Source organism: Apteryx mantelli, chromosome 21 (assembly GCF_036417845.1).
Source record: "Apteryx mantelli isolate bAptMan1 chromosome 21, bAptMan1.hap1, whole genome shotgun sequence".
Classification (NCBI taxonomy): Eukaryota; Metazoa; Chordata; class Aves; order Apterygiformes; family Apterygidae; genus Apteryx; species Apteryx mantelli.
Genome location: NC_089998.1, coordinates 10,247,174 through 10,269,408, shown reverse-complemented (window position 1 = coordinate 10,269,408; position 22,235 = coordinate 10,247,174). Strand labels below are relative to the sequence as shown.

At 43.6% G+C, this 22,235-nt stretch overlaps 1 protein-coding gene across 7 annotated transcripts in view; it reads right to left on the bottom strand.

Moving 5' to 3' along the window:
- Positions 1–22,235, bottom strand: part of TNC (tenascin C) — a 75,273-nt gene that overhangs the window by 42,172 nt on the left and 10,866 nt on the right. For all 7 annotated transcript variants that reach the window (XM_067309361.1, XM_067309362.1, XM_067309364.1 and 4 more), the window contains exons 2-6: positions 6,584–7,176; positions 3,791–5,197; positions 1,754–2,017; positions 780–895; positions 529–685 (exon numbers count right to left, since the gene is read on the bottom strand). In XM_067309361.1, coding sequence (XP_067165462.1) covers positions 529–685; positions 780–895; positions 1,754–2,017; positions 3,791–5,197; positions 6,584–7,046 — 2,407 coding nt within the window. In that variant the 5' untranslated portion in view covers positions 7,047–7,176. The remainder of the gene's footprint in view (positions 1–528; positions 686–779; positions 896–1,753; positions 2,018–3,790; positions 5,198–6,583; positions 7,177–22,235) is intronic.

Below are 22,235 nucleotides of genomic sequence, written 5' to 3'. Positions count from 1 at the left end.
GCTGAATCAAGGCAAAAGAGAGTGGTTCCTACCAGCTGAAGCTTATCTTGATTTACTTTCTTCCTTTAGCTATGTAAGAAAAAGTGCCAAATGGAGCCAGTTCATCAGAAGCTAATTCATCAAAATTCATTCACTTCAGAAGTTGTCAAAGCAAAGATGAGAGGAAACCCTAGTTGGTTCTCCATCTGCACAACAAAACCTCTTTCTCCTAAATAACTTCTTCATGCAGTCACTGCCAGGATGACAGGAATTCTCTTTTCTGTCAATGTACCTTTTGAACAAGAACCAAGTGCATACTGCTAGCTACCTTCTAGATAAAAACAAATTTCCTTTCCTCTTCAGTCAGGTAATTTGGAAAGGAATTAATTTCTCCTTATGCCTTTTTATTAGCAGCTTCAGTGCTTCCTTTTTTTCCTCGGGAGATACAGTACATAGCTTGGCTTTTTCTTTGTTTAAAAATTCCACAGACTACACCAAATAGCAGTTGTTTTATTGGTTGTGCTACATCAAATATCAGGTTGTGCTTACTTGTGGTTATCACCCTTGATAGTCCTGGTCCTCTGGTATTGTTTCTCACTATATGAAGGGATACATTATACTGTTGCCCTGGTGCCAAACCTGGCTGCATATATGATGTTTCTGGCCTTTTCAAGCTGCTGGTTATATCTCCATTATCCTCCTTTTTCTGTAACACAGAACAATCAGTTAACATACATACAGGAAACAACAGGATCCTTCACTTGCATATGGCCTCTATGCAAGAAACGCTGCTTCCTTACCATATTACGGAAGATCACCTCCCATCCATCAAATGAAATGTTCAGAGGATCCCACTCCACCTGGACGGATGTTTCTTTGACAGATTTGAATTTCAGACCTTCTGGAGCAGGCAGGTCTGTGACAGAGAAAAAAGGGGATAACTACATGAGCAATGATTTCCCACAAATGAGGGCACTGGCATTGGGACATCTTTACACAGCTATAAATATCCACAATGTAGTGACCCATATCTGAGATGTTCAGACTCTCTTCACAGCCAGTTACTCTGCCTTTGAAGTGACATTCCTCTGACCTATTTTAGATGCCATCTTAGAGTAAAATGAATTGTGCCCTAGAAATGTCTATTTTTTCCCTTTATCTGTAAAGAAGCTTTGTGTGGACTTGTCAAGTTAGATGAGATGAATCCTGCCCCAGGTGTCTAAAAATGATCACAGTGACAGAAGTCAATGGACATCTTTTGAGGCTGAGATGTTTAGATACAACTGTGATGTGCACGATATAAAAAAGAAGATGAACAAGCAGACAGACAGCACAGGAAAAGTAAGATGTTGTAAGACACAGTGAAGATGCAAAACACTATAATCTCCATTTTAGTTAAAACACTTTGAATCCAACTGTTTGCATATTGCTTTTTTCACATGCTACTATATTTTTACATTATTTTAGGAAGCATTACCAAAGTTTAAAAATGTACCTTATTATGAAAAAACGGAGCATCTTAATTTACAAGGACTCTATGATATTCATTGGGAGGCACTGCACTGAGCAGAAGAGCTAGTGAACTGCAGTTTTAACATAGTCTTTGGTATTGGAATAGTATAGAAAATGAAAGTGAAGATGACTGTCTTGGTCCAGAAGAGAAGATGAATTGAAAATAAAAAATACAATAGAAAGAAACCCCCAAAGAAAGGATACAAATAAATATACACTACAAACACAGATAAGTGGGTGAATACAGGAACATCAAACTCACGTGTTGCAACCCTGGCACTGACTGGAATACTCTTCTTGTTTTTAAGGATCGCAAAGACACGGATAAAGTATTCCACGCCCGGCTCCAGTTCATGAATAGTGGCAGATGTCTGATTTCCTGGCACAGTGAACTGCAGATCTAGGCCACCACTGCTGGTAGGGACGTAGGTGACAAGATACTCATTGACTAGATTCTCATGCTTCCACTCCAGATTTACGGTCTTATCTGTTATGTTTGTCACAGTCAGCTCAGTTGGAGGAGACACTGGGAAGGGAAAAACAAAACAAACTTTTAAGAGCTTTTCAAGGCTAAAAAAGGAATGACTTACCCAGTTTTACATCTTCCCAGGAGGAGTTTATAAGAATCAGCTAACAAAGAGGGAATGGAGAAGCCATGTCACACAAATTAGCCAACTGAAGAAAGGAACGTTCAAGTGATGAAGACTACAGACATTTCCAAAAGTCACGGGCCAATTTCTGCTCTCACACTCACATGCAACCTATAGCTCATTGTGTTCTAGCTCCTCCTCTGGTGGCTAATGCACAAGACTGATGCAGATGACTACTCTAGCAGGCTCCTTAGGGATTCGGTTAAGTCAACTGCCAGCAACACATGATTTTATAGCTGAAAGTCCTGGGCTTTGCATATGCAGAATTGCATGGATTTTCCGAAGTGAAATAAAACGTGATTATTTTTCTAAATACTTCCAGTGAATTACTCCACATTTGCACACGCAGAGCACAAAATGTGGCTTGGGAGTCTTCCAGCAGGAGGAGATAAAATATGGGAATTTCTTTTCAAGGGTATTCATTATCTTTTATAATGTTCCCGCCCTCAAAGTACTCCTTGATTACTCTACAAAGACTTCAGTTCCAAAATTACTCCTCAGGGATCTCCTAAAGAAAACTATCTCCTTTATAGTGTAACGTCTGTCATTATCTAGCTGCAAAAATTTTCTATCAACTTCTATACAGTCAGCGGTCCTGGGAAACTAAGCATGTAGCTTTATAGCTAGGTTTCCACTCCAGCTGATTCTGTAATTTTACTACAAACTTTGTCAAACCCAACAGTATGAGTAAGAAAACACTTAAAAAATACATAATCAAATTTTGCTTTACTTAGAAAAATGCATCTGACCAGCTGAGAGATAGCCAAGGCCCCAGTAACCCTGAAAGCTTGCACTATAATGCTTGGAACATCTGGCCATCCTATTGTGACAGCTGCCTCACACTGATAAGTCAGATAGGACAAGGTTATTTTATGAGTTTGCCTTGCCTCCATTACACCCTCTGACTCCGCAAGGGTTCCAGCTCAGAGAGATCTACCTTCACAGCAAAACCACTGAGCCATTGGAGCCTGTTCATGTATTTTCAGTGCCATGTGTTTGTTTTCTGCTCCTACAATAGTGATGGCACCTCAAGTGCAAATCCCTTTTGTACCAATCCAGCATTGGAATAGGAAGCAGAAGCTGGCTGTCAGAAACATTTGATACCTAGGCTATTTATTCCCTGAAGTTCATTTTCCACATTACTTCATTCCTGCAGAGCCTTATTTTTCAGTATAAGTTTTCTCTGTATTCTTTTGACTAATACTGCTGAGAACCTAGGAAGAAGATTCTGCATTCATCTCCTTCTTCTCCATAGTCAGAATGTTTTTTGGGGGATGAATCTTCTTAGCATAAAGAGGTGTTATGAGAAACTGAAAGGTAAGGGTGACAAACCCCCAGTCAGCACTAGCTACCGCTCCAGTGACATTGCAGTGGGAGCAAGCTTGGAGATAACAAACTGATAGCACTACCATTATCAGCTTACTGGCCACCAAAAGACACCAGCAAGGACTACCCCACATAGCCCTGACAAGTAGGGGAGGCCAAGACCTTGCTCTGGGTGCTGTGACTCCACTGATTCAGTTGTTTGGACTATGATAAAGTGGAACCAAGGTCCAGCTACACAGAAGGGTTCATAGAGCCTCCTACACTGCTGGATGAACACAGACATTACCCAAGGGAAGCGGGTTGAAATGGACATTACAACCTACCATCAGAACAGTCGTCCCCTATGTAACCATCCTCACAGATGCACTGTCCCTCGACACAGCGTCCCACGTTGTTGCAGTTGTTGGGGCAGGAACGTTCACGGCAGTCGTCCCCGACAAAGCCTTCCTCGCACATGCACCGTCCATCGACACAGCGGCCCCGGCCATGGCAGTCGTTGGGGCAGCGCCGTTGGCTGCAGTCCTCTCCTGTGAACCCTTCTTCGCACACACACTGCCCGTTGACACAGCGCCCACGGTGGTTGCAGTTGTTGGGGCAGGCCAGCTCCCCACAGTCATCCCCAGTGAAGCCATTGTCACACACACACTGCCCCTCTACGCACTGGCCTCGGTTGTGGCAGTCTTCAGGGCACCGCAGCTCCCCACAGTCCTCCCCTGTGTACCCCTCATCGCACACACACTGCCCGTTGACACAGCGCCCGTGGTTGTTGCAATCGTTGGGGCACCGCAGTTCACCGCAGTCATCCCCGATGAATCCCTCGTCGCACACACACTGCCCATTGACGCAACGCCCGCGGTTGTGGCAATCGTTGGGGCACCGCAGCTCACCGCAGTCTTCCCCGATGAATCCCTCGTCGCACACGCACTGCCCGTTGACGCAGCGCCCGCGGTTGTGGCAGTCGTTGGGGCAGCGCAGCTCTCCGCAGTCTTCGCCCAGGTAGCCCTCGTGGCACACGCACTGCCCGTTGACACAGCGCCCACGGTTGCTGCAGTCTTTTGGGCACCTCCTTTCACTGCAGTCGTCCCCCACGAAGCCCACGCGACAGACACACAGCCCATTCTCGCAGCGACCGTTGTTGTTGCAATTGTTGGGGCAAGTCAGATCCCCGCAGTCCTCCCCGGTGTAGCCCTCCTCGCAGAAGCAGGTCCCGTTGACACAGCGCCCGCGGTCAAAGCAATCGTTGGGGCAGATGAGCTCGTTGCAGTCTTCGCCAGTGTAGCCCTCGTCGCAGACGCACTCGTCGTCCACGCAGCGCCCGCGGTTGTTGCAGTTGTTGGGGCAGAGAGGCTCGCTGCAGTCCTCGCCGGTGAAGCCCTCGTTGCACACGCACTGCCCGCTCACACACTTCCCATGCACGCTGCACCCCTGGGGGCAGAGCTCCTCGCCGCAGTCTGCGCCCGTGTACCCCTCAAAGCACACACAAACCCCATCGACGCACTTGCCTTGGTCGTTACAGTCCGACGGGCAGGTGGCCTGGCCACAGTCCTCACCAGTGAAGCCTTCGTCACAGATGCACTTGCCACGGACGCAGCGGCCCCTGTTCAAGCAGTTGCGCGGGCAGTTGGGTTCGGAGCAGTTGGGGCCTTTCCAGCCAGGCTCACAAATGCAGCCGCAGATCTCGGTGCTGTAGTTTCCATGTCCACCGCAATAGGGTGTTGTGTCCAGGCGACCTGTACCAACGAATCAGAAAACCTGTTACCCCCATTGGCTCTGGGTTGTGTCAGACCAGTGCAACACACACTCCATCCCCACCATGCCGCGTGGGGCAGAGTTATACAGATTAGCGCCTTTGCTGAACAGCGAGGACAGCCAGCCACAGGTCGTGGTGCCTGTTGCTACATCTTCCCCCTGAAAAATAAAAATGATCATGGTGGCAGAAATGTGCCGGTGACATTGGATACAATGCCCATTTCAGTCCAGGGGGTTTGGAGGTGCATCCAAAAGGTTTACAAAGATTTAGAAATCTGTTGCTGTGTGCTGTACCACCAGCACCCAGAAAATAGCTTCTTGCACTTCATCTCCCTGCTCCTACTGCCAGGCCCAAACAGTCCAACAACAGTTTGAGAAAAACTAAACAGTGAGAAACTATAACAAACAGGGTAACGTTTCTAAAGCAGTCAGGAGATATTCAGCCTTTGGGTCCCTTACTGGAGTTACCTAAAAGGGGTCTGATTTTCCCAGATCCCTGCAGGACATGTCTCTTTAGAGATTTGCCAAAGCTTTTGAACCAAAATACCTCCTCCTTTTTCTTATGAGATTTAATTTACCAAGAACAGTTTAATTCACACTACTGACAGGGAAGAGCCCCTGCCAACTACTTGGCAAATTAGCGTGTTGGATTTGTCTGCCCTTCTCAAAACCCTTTTCCACTGACAGAGCAGCTTTGCAGACAGCTTCATGAGAGCATGCACCATGAAGCATTATTCACCAATTCACTCCAAAACATAAAAAGCCAGGCAGTATGTTGTACCATTGGCACTGAGACTGGTTCTGTGCTCAGGGGGATAGATTACTACTGAGAAGATCTCTGCTTTCTCTCTTGTATGACCAGTCTCTTACCTCAGTTTGAAAAACAGCAGGAAGGATACTATGTTTTTTTCTCTCAAATCATTTGTTCTCACTAGTATTCATCTATAGTCTATGCCTTGTTGTATTTTTATTGGTCTCTATTAGAGAAAACTTGGAAACAAAAATAGTTACACTAGCAGCCTATTCAAGGGGATAAATGCAGAGCCAAGAGATTGGACTGTATGAGTTTAATCTTAGCTCTGATGCTGACTGTCACCTTGCCCAAGCACCATACACGCTCAGTGCTGCAGCAATAGTGTGGCTGACCAGTGCTCAGGCAGAGCTCTGACCCACAGATACATTAAACTGCAAAACTGTGAATGAACACATCTTGCAAGCTGGCCAGACGCATTCCCAATTTTGATTACGTTTCAAATTTAACAGGTTGACTTTTGCTCATTCTTGAAACAGATTCTAGTATCTATTCTAAACAAGGGCTGCAGCCAGCACGAGAGTTTCCCGGAGAGCAGCTCCCCCGGCTGCCTTACCTTCTGCTGTTTGGGCACCGGGACAGCATCCAGCGCCACTGGCACACTGCTCTCGTAGGGAGGATACCAGCCCCTCCAGCTCCTCTAGTCTGCTCAGCAGATCCTTAATGTCTGGAGCAGAGGCACAGCCACAAGCCCGGCGGGGAATGTTGATCCGGTGCGTGAAGACAATCTGGTTCTCCTCGTTCACCGTGTGCTCCTCGTAATGCTTGACTGGCTCAATTTCTGCCTTCAGGTCTGCATCGCCGCTAGCTGAATCCAGGTCCACAGAGCAAAGGGAGCCAACAGGTAATTTAATGTTGTAGACATGGTTAAAAACCACGGGCTGATTATCTTCTGGCAAGGTCACGTTTAGCCCAGTCTCCCGCTTCTGCCGGATAATTCGCTTGATGAGTCCACCACTGGCATGCTGGTACAACAAAGCTAAGATCACACAGGCCAGCACCTGGGTGGGGAGTCCCATTGTGGCGTTCAGTTCCTTCTGAAAGCTGATGGAGTCTTATTTCTGTTTGGTCTTTGTAGTCTGGAGCCAAAATTGGAGAGCCAGTTCAAACCAAATTGGATTTCCTTTCCTTTCCTGGTACAGTTGTTCCCTAAAACAACAAGGAGCCGTGTAAGAGATGAACAGCAGCTGTACCACCCAACAAAATGTCTGCAACACTGCGCGTGCCCATGTCCTGAAAGAACTTGGCTGAGGTGCTACTCAACATATAATCTCACTCAACCCAAACTTGCTGAACTTGCACTTAAACAACAACAGCGCAGTACGTTATCTTCCAGGATCTTAGCATGCTTGTGAACAAAAACTAACAAGACAGCAATCTTGAAAGAAACTACTATTATTTCCAGTTTAGAGCAAGTATAATGGAGTAAAGAAGGTTTAACTGTCTCAAACAGAAGACTAGGGCAAAGCAGCCTGCCGAGTCTCACCTCATGCAAAAACACTACTTTCATATAGAGATGTAGGGCCCAGAGCAGGGACCTACAACAAAAAAAATACATAAAAACAAAACATATGTTCTTTTATTATACAGATATTGTCAGAAGCCTGCATTCCCTTCCCCCACTACTCCACTGCTTGCAGGCTAACAAAAGTTAGATCACTTGAGAATTTGAGACACTTTCAAAAGGCATATCAGCACCACTAAGCCTACCGCAGCCCTTTTCCAAATGCTTTAATTTAATCTGCTTGGGAACCTGAACTCCAGAGCTTATAGCCAATAATAGGCTCACCATAAAGCTAATTTGCCCGCAGCAGGAAGATAAATGGACCTTTCTGAAGAACGCTGCAGGCTCAGGGTTCTGGAGTCAGTGTCCACATCAAGTCTAGCAATATTTTAGCATAAAAGTAATGAGACACAGCAGATCACCCCAGATGAGGCTCCAACAAGGGTAACATACTGTAAGAAATATCAGTCCGAATATAGGAAATCTGCTGAACCATAGTGTGCTACAGCAAACTTCAAAGGATAAGAGAGCAGGCAGGTGGGCAGGAAGGGAAATATTAACAGAATTAAAAAAAAAGAGGAGAGGGAGAAAAGGAAAAGGAATCCTTTGATCACCTAAGTCCTTCAAGAGAAAGGGAAAGCTTTACATTGATACAGGTGTGAAAAAGCCTTTTTAGCAACCAATTAGCCCTTTCATTAGGCAACACTTCCCAGCCTCTGATCTTTCATCAGCTATAACACAATACCCCTCTTATGGTCCCAAGCACCTGGCTGGGCTGTAATAGCTCTTCCTGAAAGTCATTCTTGTTAATTAGCTTCAATATTTCCTCTTCCTCCTCAATCCATACCCCTTCATTTCAAATGATATGAGTCAGGGGAGCAAAGAGTAAGGCTGAAAGACATCTATTGACTTCCACGCAGAATCGGCCCTTCAGCATGCAGAATGAGAACCAAAGGCAGCTAATGGACAGACTAAACAAGCACACTTAATAAATGTCATCTTAACATTTGTTTTTCTTTCTACTCCCAGAAAAGCTTGGTTAAACAGTTAGGTCAGTGACTCGGCTTTCATTGGTTACAAGCTTTTTTTTTTGTTCCAGTAATGAACAAAACAACAATTTTTTCTCTAAACACCAGTTTCGATGATAACCCATTTGTCAGATGCTAAACCAGCTTCCTCTATCCTTCTGCTTCTCATAAACTGTAGGGATCATTTTTTTCCCATGCTATCCCAGCTGCTTTTGCAAAACAGTGGCAGTAATACAGGCACTTTACTGAAGTTAATTTTCTGTGTAGACAACAGAGCTCACAAAGAGTGAGCTTTACCTCCTTTTTATAGGGGTATTAATCAGAAGTAAACAAGCAGCAGCAGATGCTTTTTGCTTGTCTTGGAAAAGCATTCAGTTCCTAGTCATTTCTAACACCCTGTTTCTTCAAATACATCTGCAATCCTTGTCTGCACCAGAAGAGATCACAAGGAAGCTAATAAAGAATAACAGAAAAGGACAGGGTCCAGGTCTCATTTGCGGCTCAGCTCAATCCCTCAATAGAGCTGCAGTTCGTGAAATGCGCTCAAGACAGTTTTTGAAGTGAGATTTTTACTTTCAAGCACTCCCATTTGGGGTTTGCAAATTGCTTTCCATGCAGTGAGATTTCCATACGCCTCTTGCCCTGAGACAAGGTTATATAGTAAAACTGCTGCCTAATCCTCACCTAGTTATTTAAGGGATAGGCTCCTTGACAGATGCATCACCAGGGGTAAATGGAACAAACTGGAAGCAGCTGTGCATCTAACTCACTGAATTTCAGTGAAAGTTGAGCATCACTTTCCCTATGGCTTTTGTAAATCCCAGTCTACAAGAATATGGGCCCGGTCCAAACCAAGAAAGTCGCTGGTAGTTTTTCCGCTGACTGCTGTGAGTTTACATATCATTTTATGACAGTACAAACCGCGATTCTGGACTATGCCTGGAAAATGAAAAACCTGCTTCTGACAAGAGCCACTGTCACTGTTACCTTCGCTATTGATTAAAGCCACATGGACACCATTAGTTTTACTGGATATTCATCACATTAGTCAGCCAAAACTCTCAACCTACAGATGATACCGGAAGACTTAATGTATCTTGGCTAACATCCTTTTGAAGTTTATGAAGAGTGGTCTGGAAGAAGCATTCCCCGGAGTCTGATCCGTGACCTCTGTGTTTTGACACAGAGTGCAATGTCTGAGCTAATTCAGATCAGGTGTTTTTCATCAGATCTGCCTAGGACCCAGCTTGATAAGCTGAGCTCCAGTGCTAGATCTGAGATCTACAGAACAGGACACCTTCATACAATTATTTATACATTAGCCGTATTTTTGGCTGGAACTACAAAGATGACACCCTTCTCCAACTCCCATCCCTCAAACATATCTACACAACAGCTCAGGACATGAAGGACCACCCAGGAGCAGACCTTTCTAGAGAGAAATAGAAGCCACAGCAATTGTCAGGCTTTGTTGATCCTTCACTTTTCCCCATCTTTTTCCCTTCAGAACACTCCCCATTAGATTGTATTCAAAAGCAGCAGACATACCACCTATTGGAGACATCCTCTCTGTATTTTCTTTGCAGACATCAGCTGCTGGATTGTTTTTAATTACAGGCGCCTAAAAGCCTTACAGCAAGACTTTGCAAAAGAAGACGACCTTTCTCATCATGAGCTTGGCCTTGCTGTGATGTATACAAAAGGAGCGGGGTGATGCTTGGGGCATGTCTCTTAGACATGCTGAAGGGTTTGGGTGCCCAGGAATGTGTCCATTTTTAACAAGCAATTTGTCTAATAAGAAGTATTATCCCTCCCTGCAAATTGTGCCCCTCTTATATCTTCCTACCACACTCACTGCTTCAAAAACCTTGTCAGTGGTTATGTGGTTGGTCTGCAAAACCTTCTGCTTATAACACAGAACAATAAAGTCTGGCTGCTCCCTTTTTCCCATTTGATCATGGGCATCTTCCTATTGTCATTACCCTCTTGGATCATTGGACAAAGATTATCTTTTAGGTCTTTGCACAGCATCTCACACCTGGGAGCTTATGCCTGTTCCCTTAGGCACAACCACAATACAAATAATAACAAAAGGTGCTGTGTTCTCTCACACCCATCTTAATTTTCCTGGGTCAGGAGTGTTCAACTTCCTGCCGGACTGAATTTTGCAGCCATGTCACTCACTGAGTTGTGTACTGGCACTGGATAAAAACCAAATTCCTGTGGGTATCTCTCAGAGTCATCTGAGACCCACTGTGCACACCTTTACTTCCAAGAACCCATAGGTAGCCTTACCTAGCTAAGCACAGCTCGTGCAGCTACAGGCTGTGCAAGGAAGCCCTTATTGCTAACTCTGGACGCACAAGCCATCATCATAAGTGCTTTTTTTTTTTTTTTTTTTTTTAATTGTGCAAGCTCTCCTTTGAAGCACATAAACTCAAAAAGTGGTATGTCTGAAAATCTTGTTCTAGGTGTCTGGGTTAAAGATGTCAATCTCTCTCTGAGAAAAGTGCTCTCTGTACCTAAGGGACATGCGGAAAGGGTGTTTGGCAATGGCTCAGCCACTGGAGCAGTAGCAGCGTAGAAAGCTTTGAACCTCTGCAAGCAGAATGGACTTTCAGTGAAGGCATAAGACACAGGCTCATCTAGGTACTTCCACAGTCTATGCTACTGTCTCAGCACCACACTGTTATAACCTTAGACAAATGCTTGAGGAATTAAATAAATTAGTCAGGAACATTTTTGTATAGAGCACAGGATACGACCTGGACCCTGGTTTTTAAAGCAACAGAGAAAAGCAAGGCTCCCCTGCCAGCTGCGAGGCAGGAACACCGTGCAGACCCAGCATTTTGCCCTGGTGGAGGCTGTGGAAATGCCCATCAGCTCCAGTCACAAGAGCATAAAGATAATGCACGTTTTTTCATCCCAGCCATGGCCTAAACTTGCTGTCTCCACTGCACTCCTATATCTTGGCTGGCTCTAGACATGCTAATATTGACTTTAGAGTTTCTTTAGCCTGTTTAAAAAATTTAAGAGGCTAATCATGGCATCTGCACAGTACTGCCTGACCCAGAAAGGGTTTTAGAAGAAAATATGTCCTTGTCTTATATAAACACTAGCTGCAAATGTTAGATGTTATCCAAAGAGAAAAAAAGAGACCACTCCTAGAGAAACACTCCTTAAAAACATGATCATTAGCAAGTGACACTCTTAATAATACATGGTGGAAGTAAGATGGATTTTCAATAGCACAAAGAAAAGGAATAATTTTCATTTCCACTGCAATCCCTTTCATCTGAGGGTCTGAAAGCACATCACATTCTGGTTGTCAAAAGCTGAGAAAATTAGGGTTATTTTTTTGTTTACTTATTTGCTTTCTTTCATTGTTTTCCCAAGTGACATCAGAACTGTTTCAGGATCTTTCCATTTAATTAGAAATTTGTTTCCTCTTAATAGTAAATTTTCAATCAACCTTGAAAACAGCCCTAGAGTCCTGACTCCCAGGGAATGCTAAGCAAAGAAAATATATGAATATTTTGCTTCCTCAAAGACACATTTGTTGGAAACCATAAGGAGTGAGAAACAAAATCAATGTTTGCCTAGATGACAATTCTGGTGTACCACTCCAATCTCTCTTGTAAATTCAGGAGTGGCAGAGCTGTGAGATGACTTATGGGCACAGGGAGCGATAAATATGCAAATGAGAACCCTGTGTGATTTCAATCAAAACAGATTGCACGAATGAAGAAATGGAGGTGTTAAAAAATATCTCTTGCTGTCCTTCCTTAGAGAAGGCAGAAGGCTGATTAGATCTGCTCAGACACCTTCTACACGTCAGGACTTGGAAATTAGCCTTAAAGAAGGCAGGAGTAAAAAGAGTGGAAAAAATGAAAAAATTCCTAGCCAAACAGATATTTCCAGCCTCCCAGCAGGAATGGATCAAATATTTTTAGCATATATTGGATTCAAACAGATCTTGTTAAAATCTGGCAAATAAAAGTAATGGGCTAGATTCTGACAGAGAGGAAGACTCATCTGGAGCAGAGTCAGAGCCCTCTACTGAAAACACAAAATGGACCATTTTTAGGTTTGCAAATTGCTAACCTCCAAACAGCTTTCTGTGATTTGTTAACGAAAGAAACTGTTGTGCATTTTCTACAAGCAATACCAGCAGTGCCGTTACACCGGATTAATAAATGGAAGCTGGCTGCCAGAGTGGATTTTTACAAGGAAGGGCTTCAAAAGATGTAACCTTTTAAAGAAAAAGCGCTAATAACAGAGCTTTGCCAAGACCATGCGACTCTTGAGGCTCTAGACTTCTTCTCAAGCACAGATGGACTAAGTCTAAGTATACTGAAATATTTTCAAAGAAAGACTGGGGGGACTGAAGGTTTTGACACAGCAGGCCAAAACACGAGCAGTTGTGACCTCATCAACTTTCATTGCTGTTTCCATACATTCATACACACAGAAAATCATTTTCTTTCCATTTCCAAATCCAACAGGCCAAAGGAATCAGCAGGGAAACTCAGCGTAGGTTAAACTGCATTAAATCACAGTGGAGAGCTAAAATCCGTAATAGTCCTAAACTATCAGCGCTGAATCTTTCCAGCAGCTTGAAGAAAAGATCAAAGCCAAATCATTGCATCTTTTTCTTTATTTACACTGCAGTCGTTCTAAGGGGAATGATTTTTAAGGAGGCCACTTCTACAGTAATTCAGAAAATCCATGGGATTCTCTGAGGCTTACAGATTCAAGAGTAAAAAGAAGGCGGGTGCAAAGAAATTTTGCAATTAGCTCAACACCCATCAGACTCCACAGATATGAATAGGACCTTGGAACATGAACTTTCAAGGAAAAAAAACTCAATTCAGAATTTTTCTTCAAAGTCTTAAATCACCTGCAGAAAGAAGGGAAAACAGGATCATAACTATCAGGGAAGAAAGAAAGAAACCAATTCCCTGAATCAGATAAAATGCAGTGCCATAAGCTATAATCCATCCAGTTTCTGAGTTACACAGTGAAGACTTATTTCTAATTTTTATTAAAACAACTTCACTTCTATCCCCATAGTCAGCTCATGGAGAAAACTGTCCTGCATGTATTCTAGGGAATTCTATAACATCTCTACATTTCTGTAGGGAGGTATTTATCCATTTTTTTCAAAACTGAAAAGAAACCCCAAATCTGGAAAACTCCCAAACAAACTATGGAACCAGACCCAGTGACTCCCCTCTTTTACAAATGCCAAATGCAACAGCCCAGATTTGAATGCCTTTTCCACCTACCTCCAGATCTGCACACTGAACTAATTCCTGAAAGTTAAAAGGAAAGAAAAGCATTTGCTGAAAGGATCTTGCTGTCTGTGGATGTCCAACAACCGTGAGAAAGAGGTAGAAAACACCCTCTGGAACTACTGTTGGGAGAAAGAGGCAGAAGGCAAACAGCTGGGAAGGAAGCTTTGAAAAGTACTCATTTAACTAGAGAAACAAAGATCTAAAGCTACAAGGTATAGGTACCAAAATCCACTTTCCATTACAGAAGTGATTCAGAGTCATTTGTAACTCCAAAAAGAGGGCCCCACGGCACTCCTGCGCACTGCAGGAGTGGTAGAAAGCCTTTTCTCCAAAGGTTTTATAATCATAGCGAACAAGCTAAGCCTAATTCCTCTATTTTAAGTACGAAAAAGTGAGGCACAGACAGGCCAAGCTCGAGAGACCTAAGCCCCTAGAAGCCTCTGGATCTAAGCCCAAGTATTTTACCCAGGGCAAGACTGACGAAGCTGGAAGTAGGATCCAGGTTTCTGGAGCCCCATCAGTTGTTCAACCACATGCCCATACTTCTGTCTTTCTCAGCACCTCCCAGCACCAGACCCCAATATCATACTTTCCTTTTCTTAATTCTGCCTTTATAACTTAAAATCTTTATTATTTAAGGGCAAACTGGCATTTTGTGTGTGATGTGGGTAAGTTTCCACAATTAAGAGCTCTGGATACATCCTGAAGCCATCTGTGTCTCATCTAGTTCTAGCACTGCATATTTACAAGGAGCCCCCTTCACGGGACTGAGAACACTTATAAATATGGTCATTTTGCATGCGGAGATGTGAGCTGATCTGCACAGTTAATTCATGATTGATTTCTGAGCGCTCATGGATTAGGTTTTAATGTGCAGAATGCATGCCTCATGCATTTTGATGGTGCAGTTCAAGAACACGCCACTTTCAAAAATGGTGATTTGAGGGCCTCCTCCATGCCGCAGTACTTACTAATATAATCAAAACAAATTGTAGAGTACTAAAAATGAACCCTGCAGTCAGTCCTGTGATCATCTGAATTGCATTCAGATTTATACCTCAGACTGTATCAAAGAGTAGCAGCAAAACCAGATGCACAGACTTTTTTTTGCCCCATCCAGCCCCTGAGGTCCTGCATTAAACATCACTCAGCTAATCCTGAACTCTTCACTCCAGTTAATTTTTCATCTTCGGCTTCAGCTCTTAATGACATTTCTGCTTGGGGGAAGCTGTACTGTTTCTGGTTCACAGATCCTACTGTACGTCATCCTTAAATGAAACCATTTGGATTCATTTTAGTCTCCTCCCATTCTACCTTGGCTGCAAAGCAGCATATAGACAGGACTTTGCCAAGGTTGTTTTGGAAGGAATTTTAATTAATTGCTTTGTGTACAATTTAGAATTTAGCAAAGGCTCATGTTTCAAAGGCATCAGCATGACAGTACCACAAAGGGGGAGAAAAATAACCCACTGAAGCCAACATCCATAAAAAATGTGAAAGAGCTATGGTAAATTCTGAATGATAAACATAAAAGGATCCCCACGAGAGACTCAATCTTCTGTTGTACGGTGACTATTTTGAGTTAAATTAGCATGATTATTCCATTATAAACTGCTTTGCCTCAAGAGTTTCGTATTCTTAGCCATAGAAACTCTCTCTAGACCCTAACATTGTTCAATATCTCAGAGAGAGAACATACGTTTCCAAACCAAACAACGGGTTTGGCTGTTTTTCAAAGCAGAGCAAAAGTTCAGAGATCAGAAGTGGTCTCCTTCCCAGTATCAGTAACACCTTTGATCAATAAAGTATTAGATATAATGAGCAATAACCATAAGAAATGAAAAATGAAGTCAACTGGCAGAGATACAGTGGGTGAAAAATGACTGATGGAAACTTGCAATAACTAAACAGAAGTGAAAAAGAGATTATGTGAGGAGGTGCCTGCAATAACAGGATACTGAACTCAACGACCAAGACGTGCCTTTCAGTTCCAGAGTCCTAAAGACTTTTTTGATTTATGTTTCTTAGGAATTTCACAGCTGATGATGAGAAACCTAAAGAAATCCTGTCTGAACATATTGCTGCTGCAACTAAGGAGCAGCAATTCAGAGGAATGCCAGGAGTGTGGAAATGGCACTGCACTGGCACTGGGGAGACCTGAGATTGCTCCTAATTTCTGGAGTAAGCTTAGCCAAGTCGATTAAGATCTTGACTCCTAAGAAGTCTATGGGAAATTTGCATCCTATACAAGGTGCAAATAACTGAAATTGCTTAATCCCTTTAGAATTTCCCACCATAACTCTAGAGAGAGTCATCAGTTGACTCACTGTGTAAAAGATTCTCCCTCTTCCCACAATTTTCTGCTTAAATTTTAAGGTCTTTGTGCCAGAAGTGGTCTCTTAATGCATGTATGCTGAAGCCCTAGCATCCTCTAATATAAACAAGAATAGCCAAGGGGCTACAGTTTTTACCAAGGAGGTTAATCACAGTCACCTTCTAAATAGGCTACAAATAGACACTAGACAAGACTGGTGGTGAAAAGGGCAAGTGCAATGCCTTTGGAAATTGTATACTCTGGTTATAACAGAACCGCTCTGAAACAACTACCATGCTGTTCAGGGCTGCTGGGCATATGATACTCTTGTTAAGGCTATGCCTATATAATTATTTATAGAGTAAACTCAATGCTTCCTTTGGAGCCATTCCAGAGGCCAGCCACTGATGGAGGAAATTAAATAACAAACCTGTGTTTAACATTATTAAAAGATTAGCCTCATGGCAACACTCTGTGTTACTATAAGGAGACTTCTATTCTGAGTGTATTCTACACCTATCACATCCCAAAAATTAGATTTGAGAGGAGTAAGTTCCCTCCACTGCTGAAGACATCCTTCCTGAGCACCATGAGCCCCACTGGGACTGCTGCAGAACCAGCCCTCTGGAGGAGAACACCCACCAGTACCCATCTCCTGGCTGCTGGGAGGTGGTTTCTGGAGAATGAGGTAGGCCAGGCAGTATGAGGCTAAAGCACACTTACAGTGACCGGGCACAAGTGGGAGAAGAGCTCAGACCACTTCACAGCAGGATATCAGCACAGCCCCTGCACTACCCTACCTGGTTTGCTCCTTCCAGTACTTCATTTAGGGTAATAAGTTAAACCCCACCTGCTTAAACTTGTGCACAGGAAGAGACAGCTCCTAAACTCAGTCCCAAACCAAGTATTGGAAAAAACCTGGGAATGCTCCTTCTCCAAGCAGTGGGATGTGGTGGAGAGGGTGCAGTGATGGCTCAAGTCCCCATGTACACAGCCAGCAATGCGGTGCCATGGATGCTGCAGCAGAAGCTGCACGTTCGCCACTCTGCTCATTGCCCAAGCACAGCTCCTGCAGGATGTGCAATGGGTCATTACTGCTCAGCTTTGTCCCCTGCAGATGACTTTGAAGTTATCCATTCATGCTGACAAACCTGCTGCCCCTTATCAAAATGCAGAGGCACAGCTTGGATTATGACCAGCTGCATTTATAATGGCTTGGACCCGCACTTAAGCAAAATGTTCACAAATATCCATTGGAAAACCTCAAGAATAAGGATTTGCAACATCTCTTACCCCACCAACAGGTATGACAAGTGTTATGTGGAACCATCAAAGATTCACATGTACTGGATCAGGCCCTAAGGGAAGGACATCTGCAGAATCCAAGCTTCTCTTGAACTGTCAGAGCCTTATGGCTGTTTAAACACACTTGTTTTGCATCCAATGTTTACATAAGAAGTATCCAACGTGGCATTACGTAATAGTTATATATAGCCAACCAGACTCAGGAAGAGACCCATACTAAACACAGGAATCGGAAAGCTCCTAGTAACTCATTTTTGATGCCACTGGAATTAAGACAATTATGTGAGTTTGAAATGAATTGAATAATTGCTGAGTGACTTAGATCCATAACGCAGAATTATTCATTTCATGCTCATAACTTGGTGTTTAATCTCTCATGTAATGTATTGTCACTTGCACATAATTTGAAACAAATAAATGATACATCTCAGTCTGCTGCAGCTGTGTTGTTTCCAGCATACTCCTGGGCTCCTGGCTATGTACAATGTGGCTTATACTAAATATGCCTCTAGCTTGTGACTTGGCAGGATGTTGCCATTTCAGTTAATTTCCCTTCAACATCTGCAGAAGCCTTTCTTGCCTTTGCTCGGAGACCATCAGGTCTCTGCTGCTATACCTCAGCCAGCACAACCATGCCAGGGTGGGAGGCTGTACTGTTCTCGTGTCCTCCTCGTCATTCATAGGAGGAAGTGCAAGCTATAGCTTTGCACCCAGGCTGGGATTGCAAGGCTCCTGGTTAGAGAACAGGCACAGGCTTCCTAGAAAGTGCCTGTAAAGAGCTAAGGATAAGTGCTGGCAGACAGTAGTGCTGGGAACCCTGAGAGCATCAACACAACATGATGGTGTTGCTTCTTACATGCTTGGGAGGGATATGTGCTGTCTTCTGGCAAAGAGTTCGTCTTGGGAGTGCTGCGTGCCACCAGGCAAGCGTCCCCAGAGCACAGCTCCTGGCTGCTGAGGCTCTGAGCACCCGATGAAACCAAGACACACAACGGGAGCTTGAGCGAAAACCAGACTTGTTCTGTGTCTGCAAAGCCCTGCCTGAGCTCACAGGTTCCCAGAAGGCGACGGCCCAAAGGCACAGTCTGGCCAAAAGCTTTCAAGGGCATGGCAGGCTATTTGCAACCAGGAAAATCTGCCTCGTGTTGAATTTCCATACGTGCTTAATCCCAGGAACCGAGGAAGACATTGGCAAAGTATATGTCCTGCCAAAGAGAGGCAAATAAAGCACCTCACTGCAGACGGAGCCTAACATTTATTTTGGGTGTGCGATGGAGTCTGAATTCATGTGATAGAGTAATCCGGTCGATGAGGTCATGTGTCCCTCTGAAGGGGTTTCTTTGTACCTCGCGTTAGTTAGCAACGCTTTTTCTGTTATCAAGCATCTGATTCAGCTCACAAAAGCAGGGTCTTTAAAAAAAGAGTCTCAAGCAGAATTGAAAAGTGAATAATTGTTTTCTTCTCTTTTTCCTTTTCATTTTATCCAACAGGAAAAGAGAGGTGTAAGTTGGGAAAGGGGCACAAGAAAGGGGCTCATTGTTCTCAGACGATATAACAATGATCTGAATCTAATTTCAAGTTTTCTACAGTCCCAACCCTGTCGCAGATAAGAGCGATACACATTTACATGGCATATTGCATCTCAAAGAACCACAGTGCGTTATCCAAATCGTACAAGCCTCCCCGAAGCCAGCCTATGCCACTCACTGCTGGAGTGACACAGGGTCTACCTTACGTAGTAGCGAAATCCTTATGAAAACACCAGGCTTTTCCTTCAGTCCTGGGGGAGGTAAATTAAAACTTGCTCCCGTTGTAATTTGACTTGAAGAAAGATTCAACCCTCGGATGAGACTATATCGGCCTGTGGCTCAGACAACTTTTGTAGTCCCCCTTACTCTGTGCCAGGAACACTAGCTCGGTTCTGACAGACGGGGAAGAGTGAATTACAACTAAATCATCACCAGCTCTTCCTGCAATCCCTCAACTTCCCTTGCAGAACTCATGTTGAGATCTGCTTAGCTCATGAAGCCTAAGAACAGCCGAGCTTGAGTTGTTTTGCAGTGATTTACTTGTAAGCACTCAAAGACACCAGTAAACTGCAGGATACCTGCTGCTGTTAAATACCCATACTTAACAGAGTTGTATCATTCTATGTCAGTTATTTGGTGGCACCATTGGTCCACTCTGTTAGAAAGAAGACCATAACTCACTTCCCCACATGCTGGATTATTTCATTCAGTGTTTCCCTGTCCTCTCTGTTGGAGAGCTGAGCAATCAAGCAGACAAATAAAGGCTGGCTCAGTAAAAACAGCTCTAGAAAACAGCCGCATCTGAGATATGATGAAAGCAACAGGTACGACTGGTTGGAAAGGTTTTCACAACACTTAATTTGTCATTGAAAGTTGCCCTTTTTCATTTGTTTCTAAAAACTCAGCAAGAAGAAAATTAAAAACATAGTCAGCAGCATTTCAGGGCTTCTTCTCAACAAGAAATTCTATCCTAGCCCTGAGAAACCTTCCTGAGGAAACCTTCCTTGAAACCAGTAATTTCTGCGCTATGGTTTGCTTTCACAAAACTGCGTTTTTTTAAAGAATGACTGCCTCAATCATTTTTTCAACTTCATTTTTCTAATAAAACACAGAGCAGCCCGGACTTCAATTACTAAATGAAAAGCCCTAGCAAAACAAAACCACACTGCTCATGCTCTCCTTTATCCCAGGACAGGAGGAGACAGAATGAACCTTATGTTCATTTAAACCCCTAAAAATACAGATACACACCCAAAGAGAAGTAAGATACATCGGTGCACTTCAAAATACCATGAGACTCCAAACTGAGTTTTCAGGTCCCAAATACTTCAAAAATAGTGGTAAAAGAGCCAAACAGCTTTCTACTGATAGCTGCCTCACTGTCTGGTTACATTCTGGTTTCTTACTATCTTTGGGGGACCAATTCTTATGTTTGCAAGGCAAGTTCTGCTTAGTTTTACCATACCATCAGTTTTTGCTGATAAATAACACTCCCCCCCACCACCACCACCGTGCATGTTTGGCAGGAAACCATCTTCGTTCAAGATATGAAGCAAACAGCTTGAAAGACTGGTAAAAAGAAGAGAAAGGAATGAGGGGGGTGAAGTAGAGTGGAAAGGTACTCAGATTGCTCAATTTTATAATTTGATTGTATTCTTCTGGTGTATCGCTTGACAGCACTTTTCCTACAAAGCAAGTTAGACCAGCTGGTGAATATGACCCATGGTGCTCCAGTGACTCACAGCAACTAAAAATACTTCTCTGCAGTAGTTTTGCTTTAAATGCAGGGGGGGTTGATGGATTTTTTTTGAGGGAAAATTAGAAAAAGTTTCTTAGATCATGTAAAAAGGATGCTGCTGACTGAATTCAATGGAATAATGTGAACTGTACTGGGCTGACTGAAGTAATGTCTCACATGGTTTATATTGTTTCCTTTCTGGCTTAGTTGCAAAGCCCAGGAAATTAAACTGCTGCTTCTATAAAATGCACACTTTTTTCTTTTTCTTTTTCACAAATTAAGGGCTATCCCCTGAATGATGCAGAGAGGTGAAACTCTGTTTGAACTTGGAGCTGAAAATGCCAAACAAATGTTCATTTGGAGTAAACTGCTTTTTTTTTTTTTTTAATATAGCTTAGCTGACATTTACAACAGTGGCTTGTATGTTAGTGTGAGTTGGTTTCTGCTACACAGGCAGCATGAGAAAAGCAGCAAGTATCTTCTGGATTTGACCTGCTGGGACACACGGAAGAGGATGGCAGGGAAGGGAGCGTGCCGCTCAGCTCTGCTCTACAGCAGAGCCCTGGTCTGGGATGCTCTGATCACAGCCTCTTCTCTCTACTCTCAGTTATGGATATGGAGAATGAAGAGTATCAGATGGACCTATGAGGGAGTCTGCTGCCCACCGCTGTGAAAATTAAAATGCAAATGAAACTTGAGATGAACGGGTGTACAGGGCAGCCAAAGCAAACGTTCATCAGAGAATTACAGTTCAATGGTGAGGCACAGGCTGCTGCCTTACAGTATCATTGCAAAGTGAGAAATGCACGGGGCTCACACTGAATGGATTCCTCCGGCCTGGACAAGCTATGTCTCAACAGTAGCCGAGATGAAAGCTTTCCACCCAAGGGTCTGCAATCCAGGAGTCTTCTGAACCGTAACGAGAGAAACGAAGCTAAACAGAGCTGGCTCATTAGGGTTTGATGCTTGGAGTCCCCACAGAAGTGTCTGCTCTCAGCAGAGACTCCAGAAAATGCTCACAACCTTTGGATTAACAGGAGCATGGTCCAGTGGTTGGAACAGAGGACCGAAACCCAGGCTTCCTGCACTGAAATTATTTTATAAATCATTTGGTGTGTCTCAGATTATCCATTTGTAAAATCTCACAGAGGGAATGTATGTCTCAGTGGATTAAGTACTCCAAAGACCTCACAGGAAAGGTGCTCTCAAATCCTCATTTCCTATAGCTAGAAACTTTCCTGAAGAATGCTAAAAACAAAGCCATAAAATACGTAAGTAAAAAGCAGAACACTGCAGTGTGCTCCACTAAAATATGTAAGGGAGAAAAAGAGTCAGATAGAGAAGTGTCTTTTGCACTGGAGAAGAAAGGCTGACCAGAGACATGCAGGGAACATGCAGATAGCTACATGACTGCCTAAAATTCTAGGGTAGCGACAGCAAATTGAAGACTTAATCTGAAGTCAAAACATTGGATGTGCCAAGCCAATTACCAG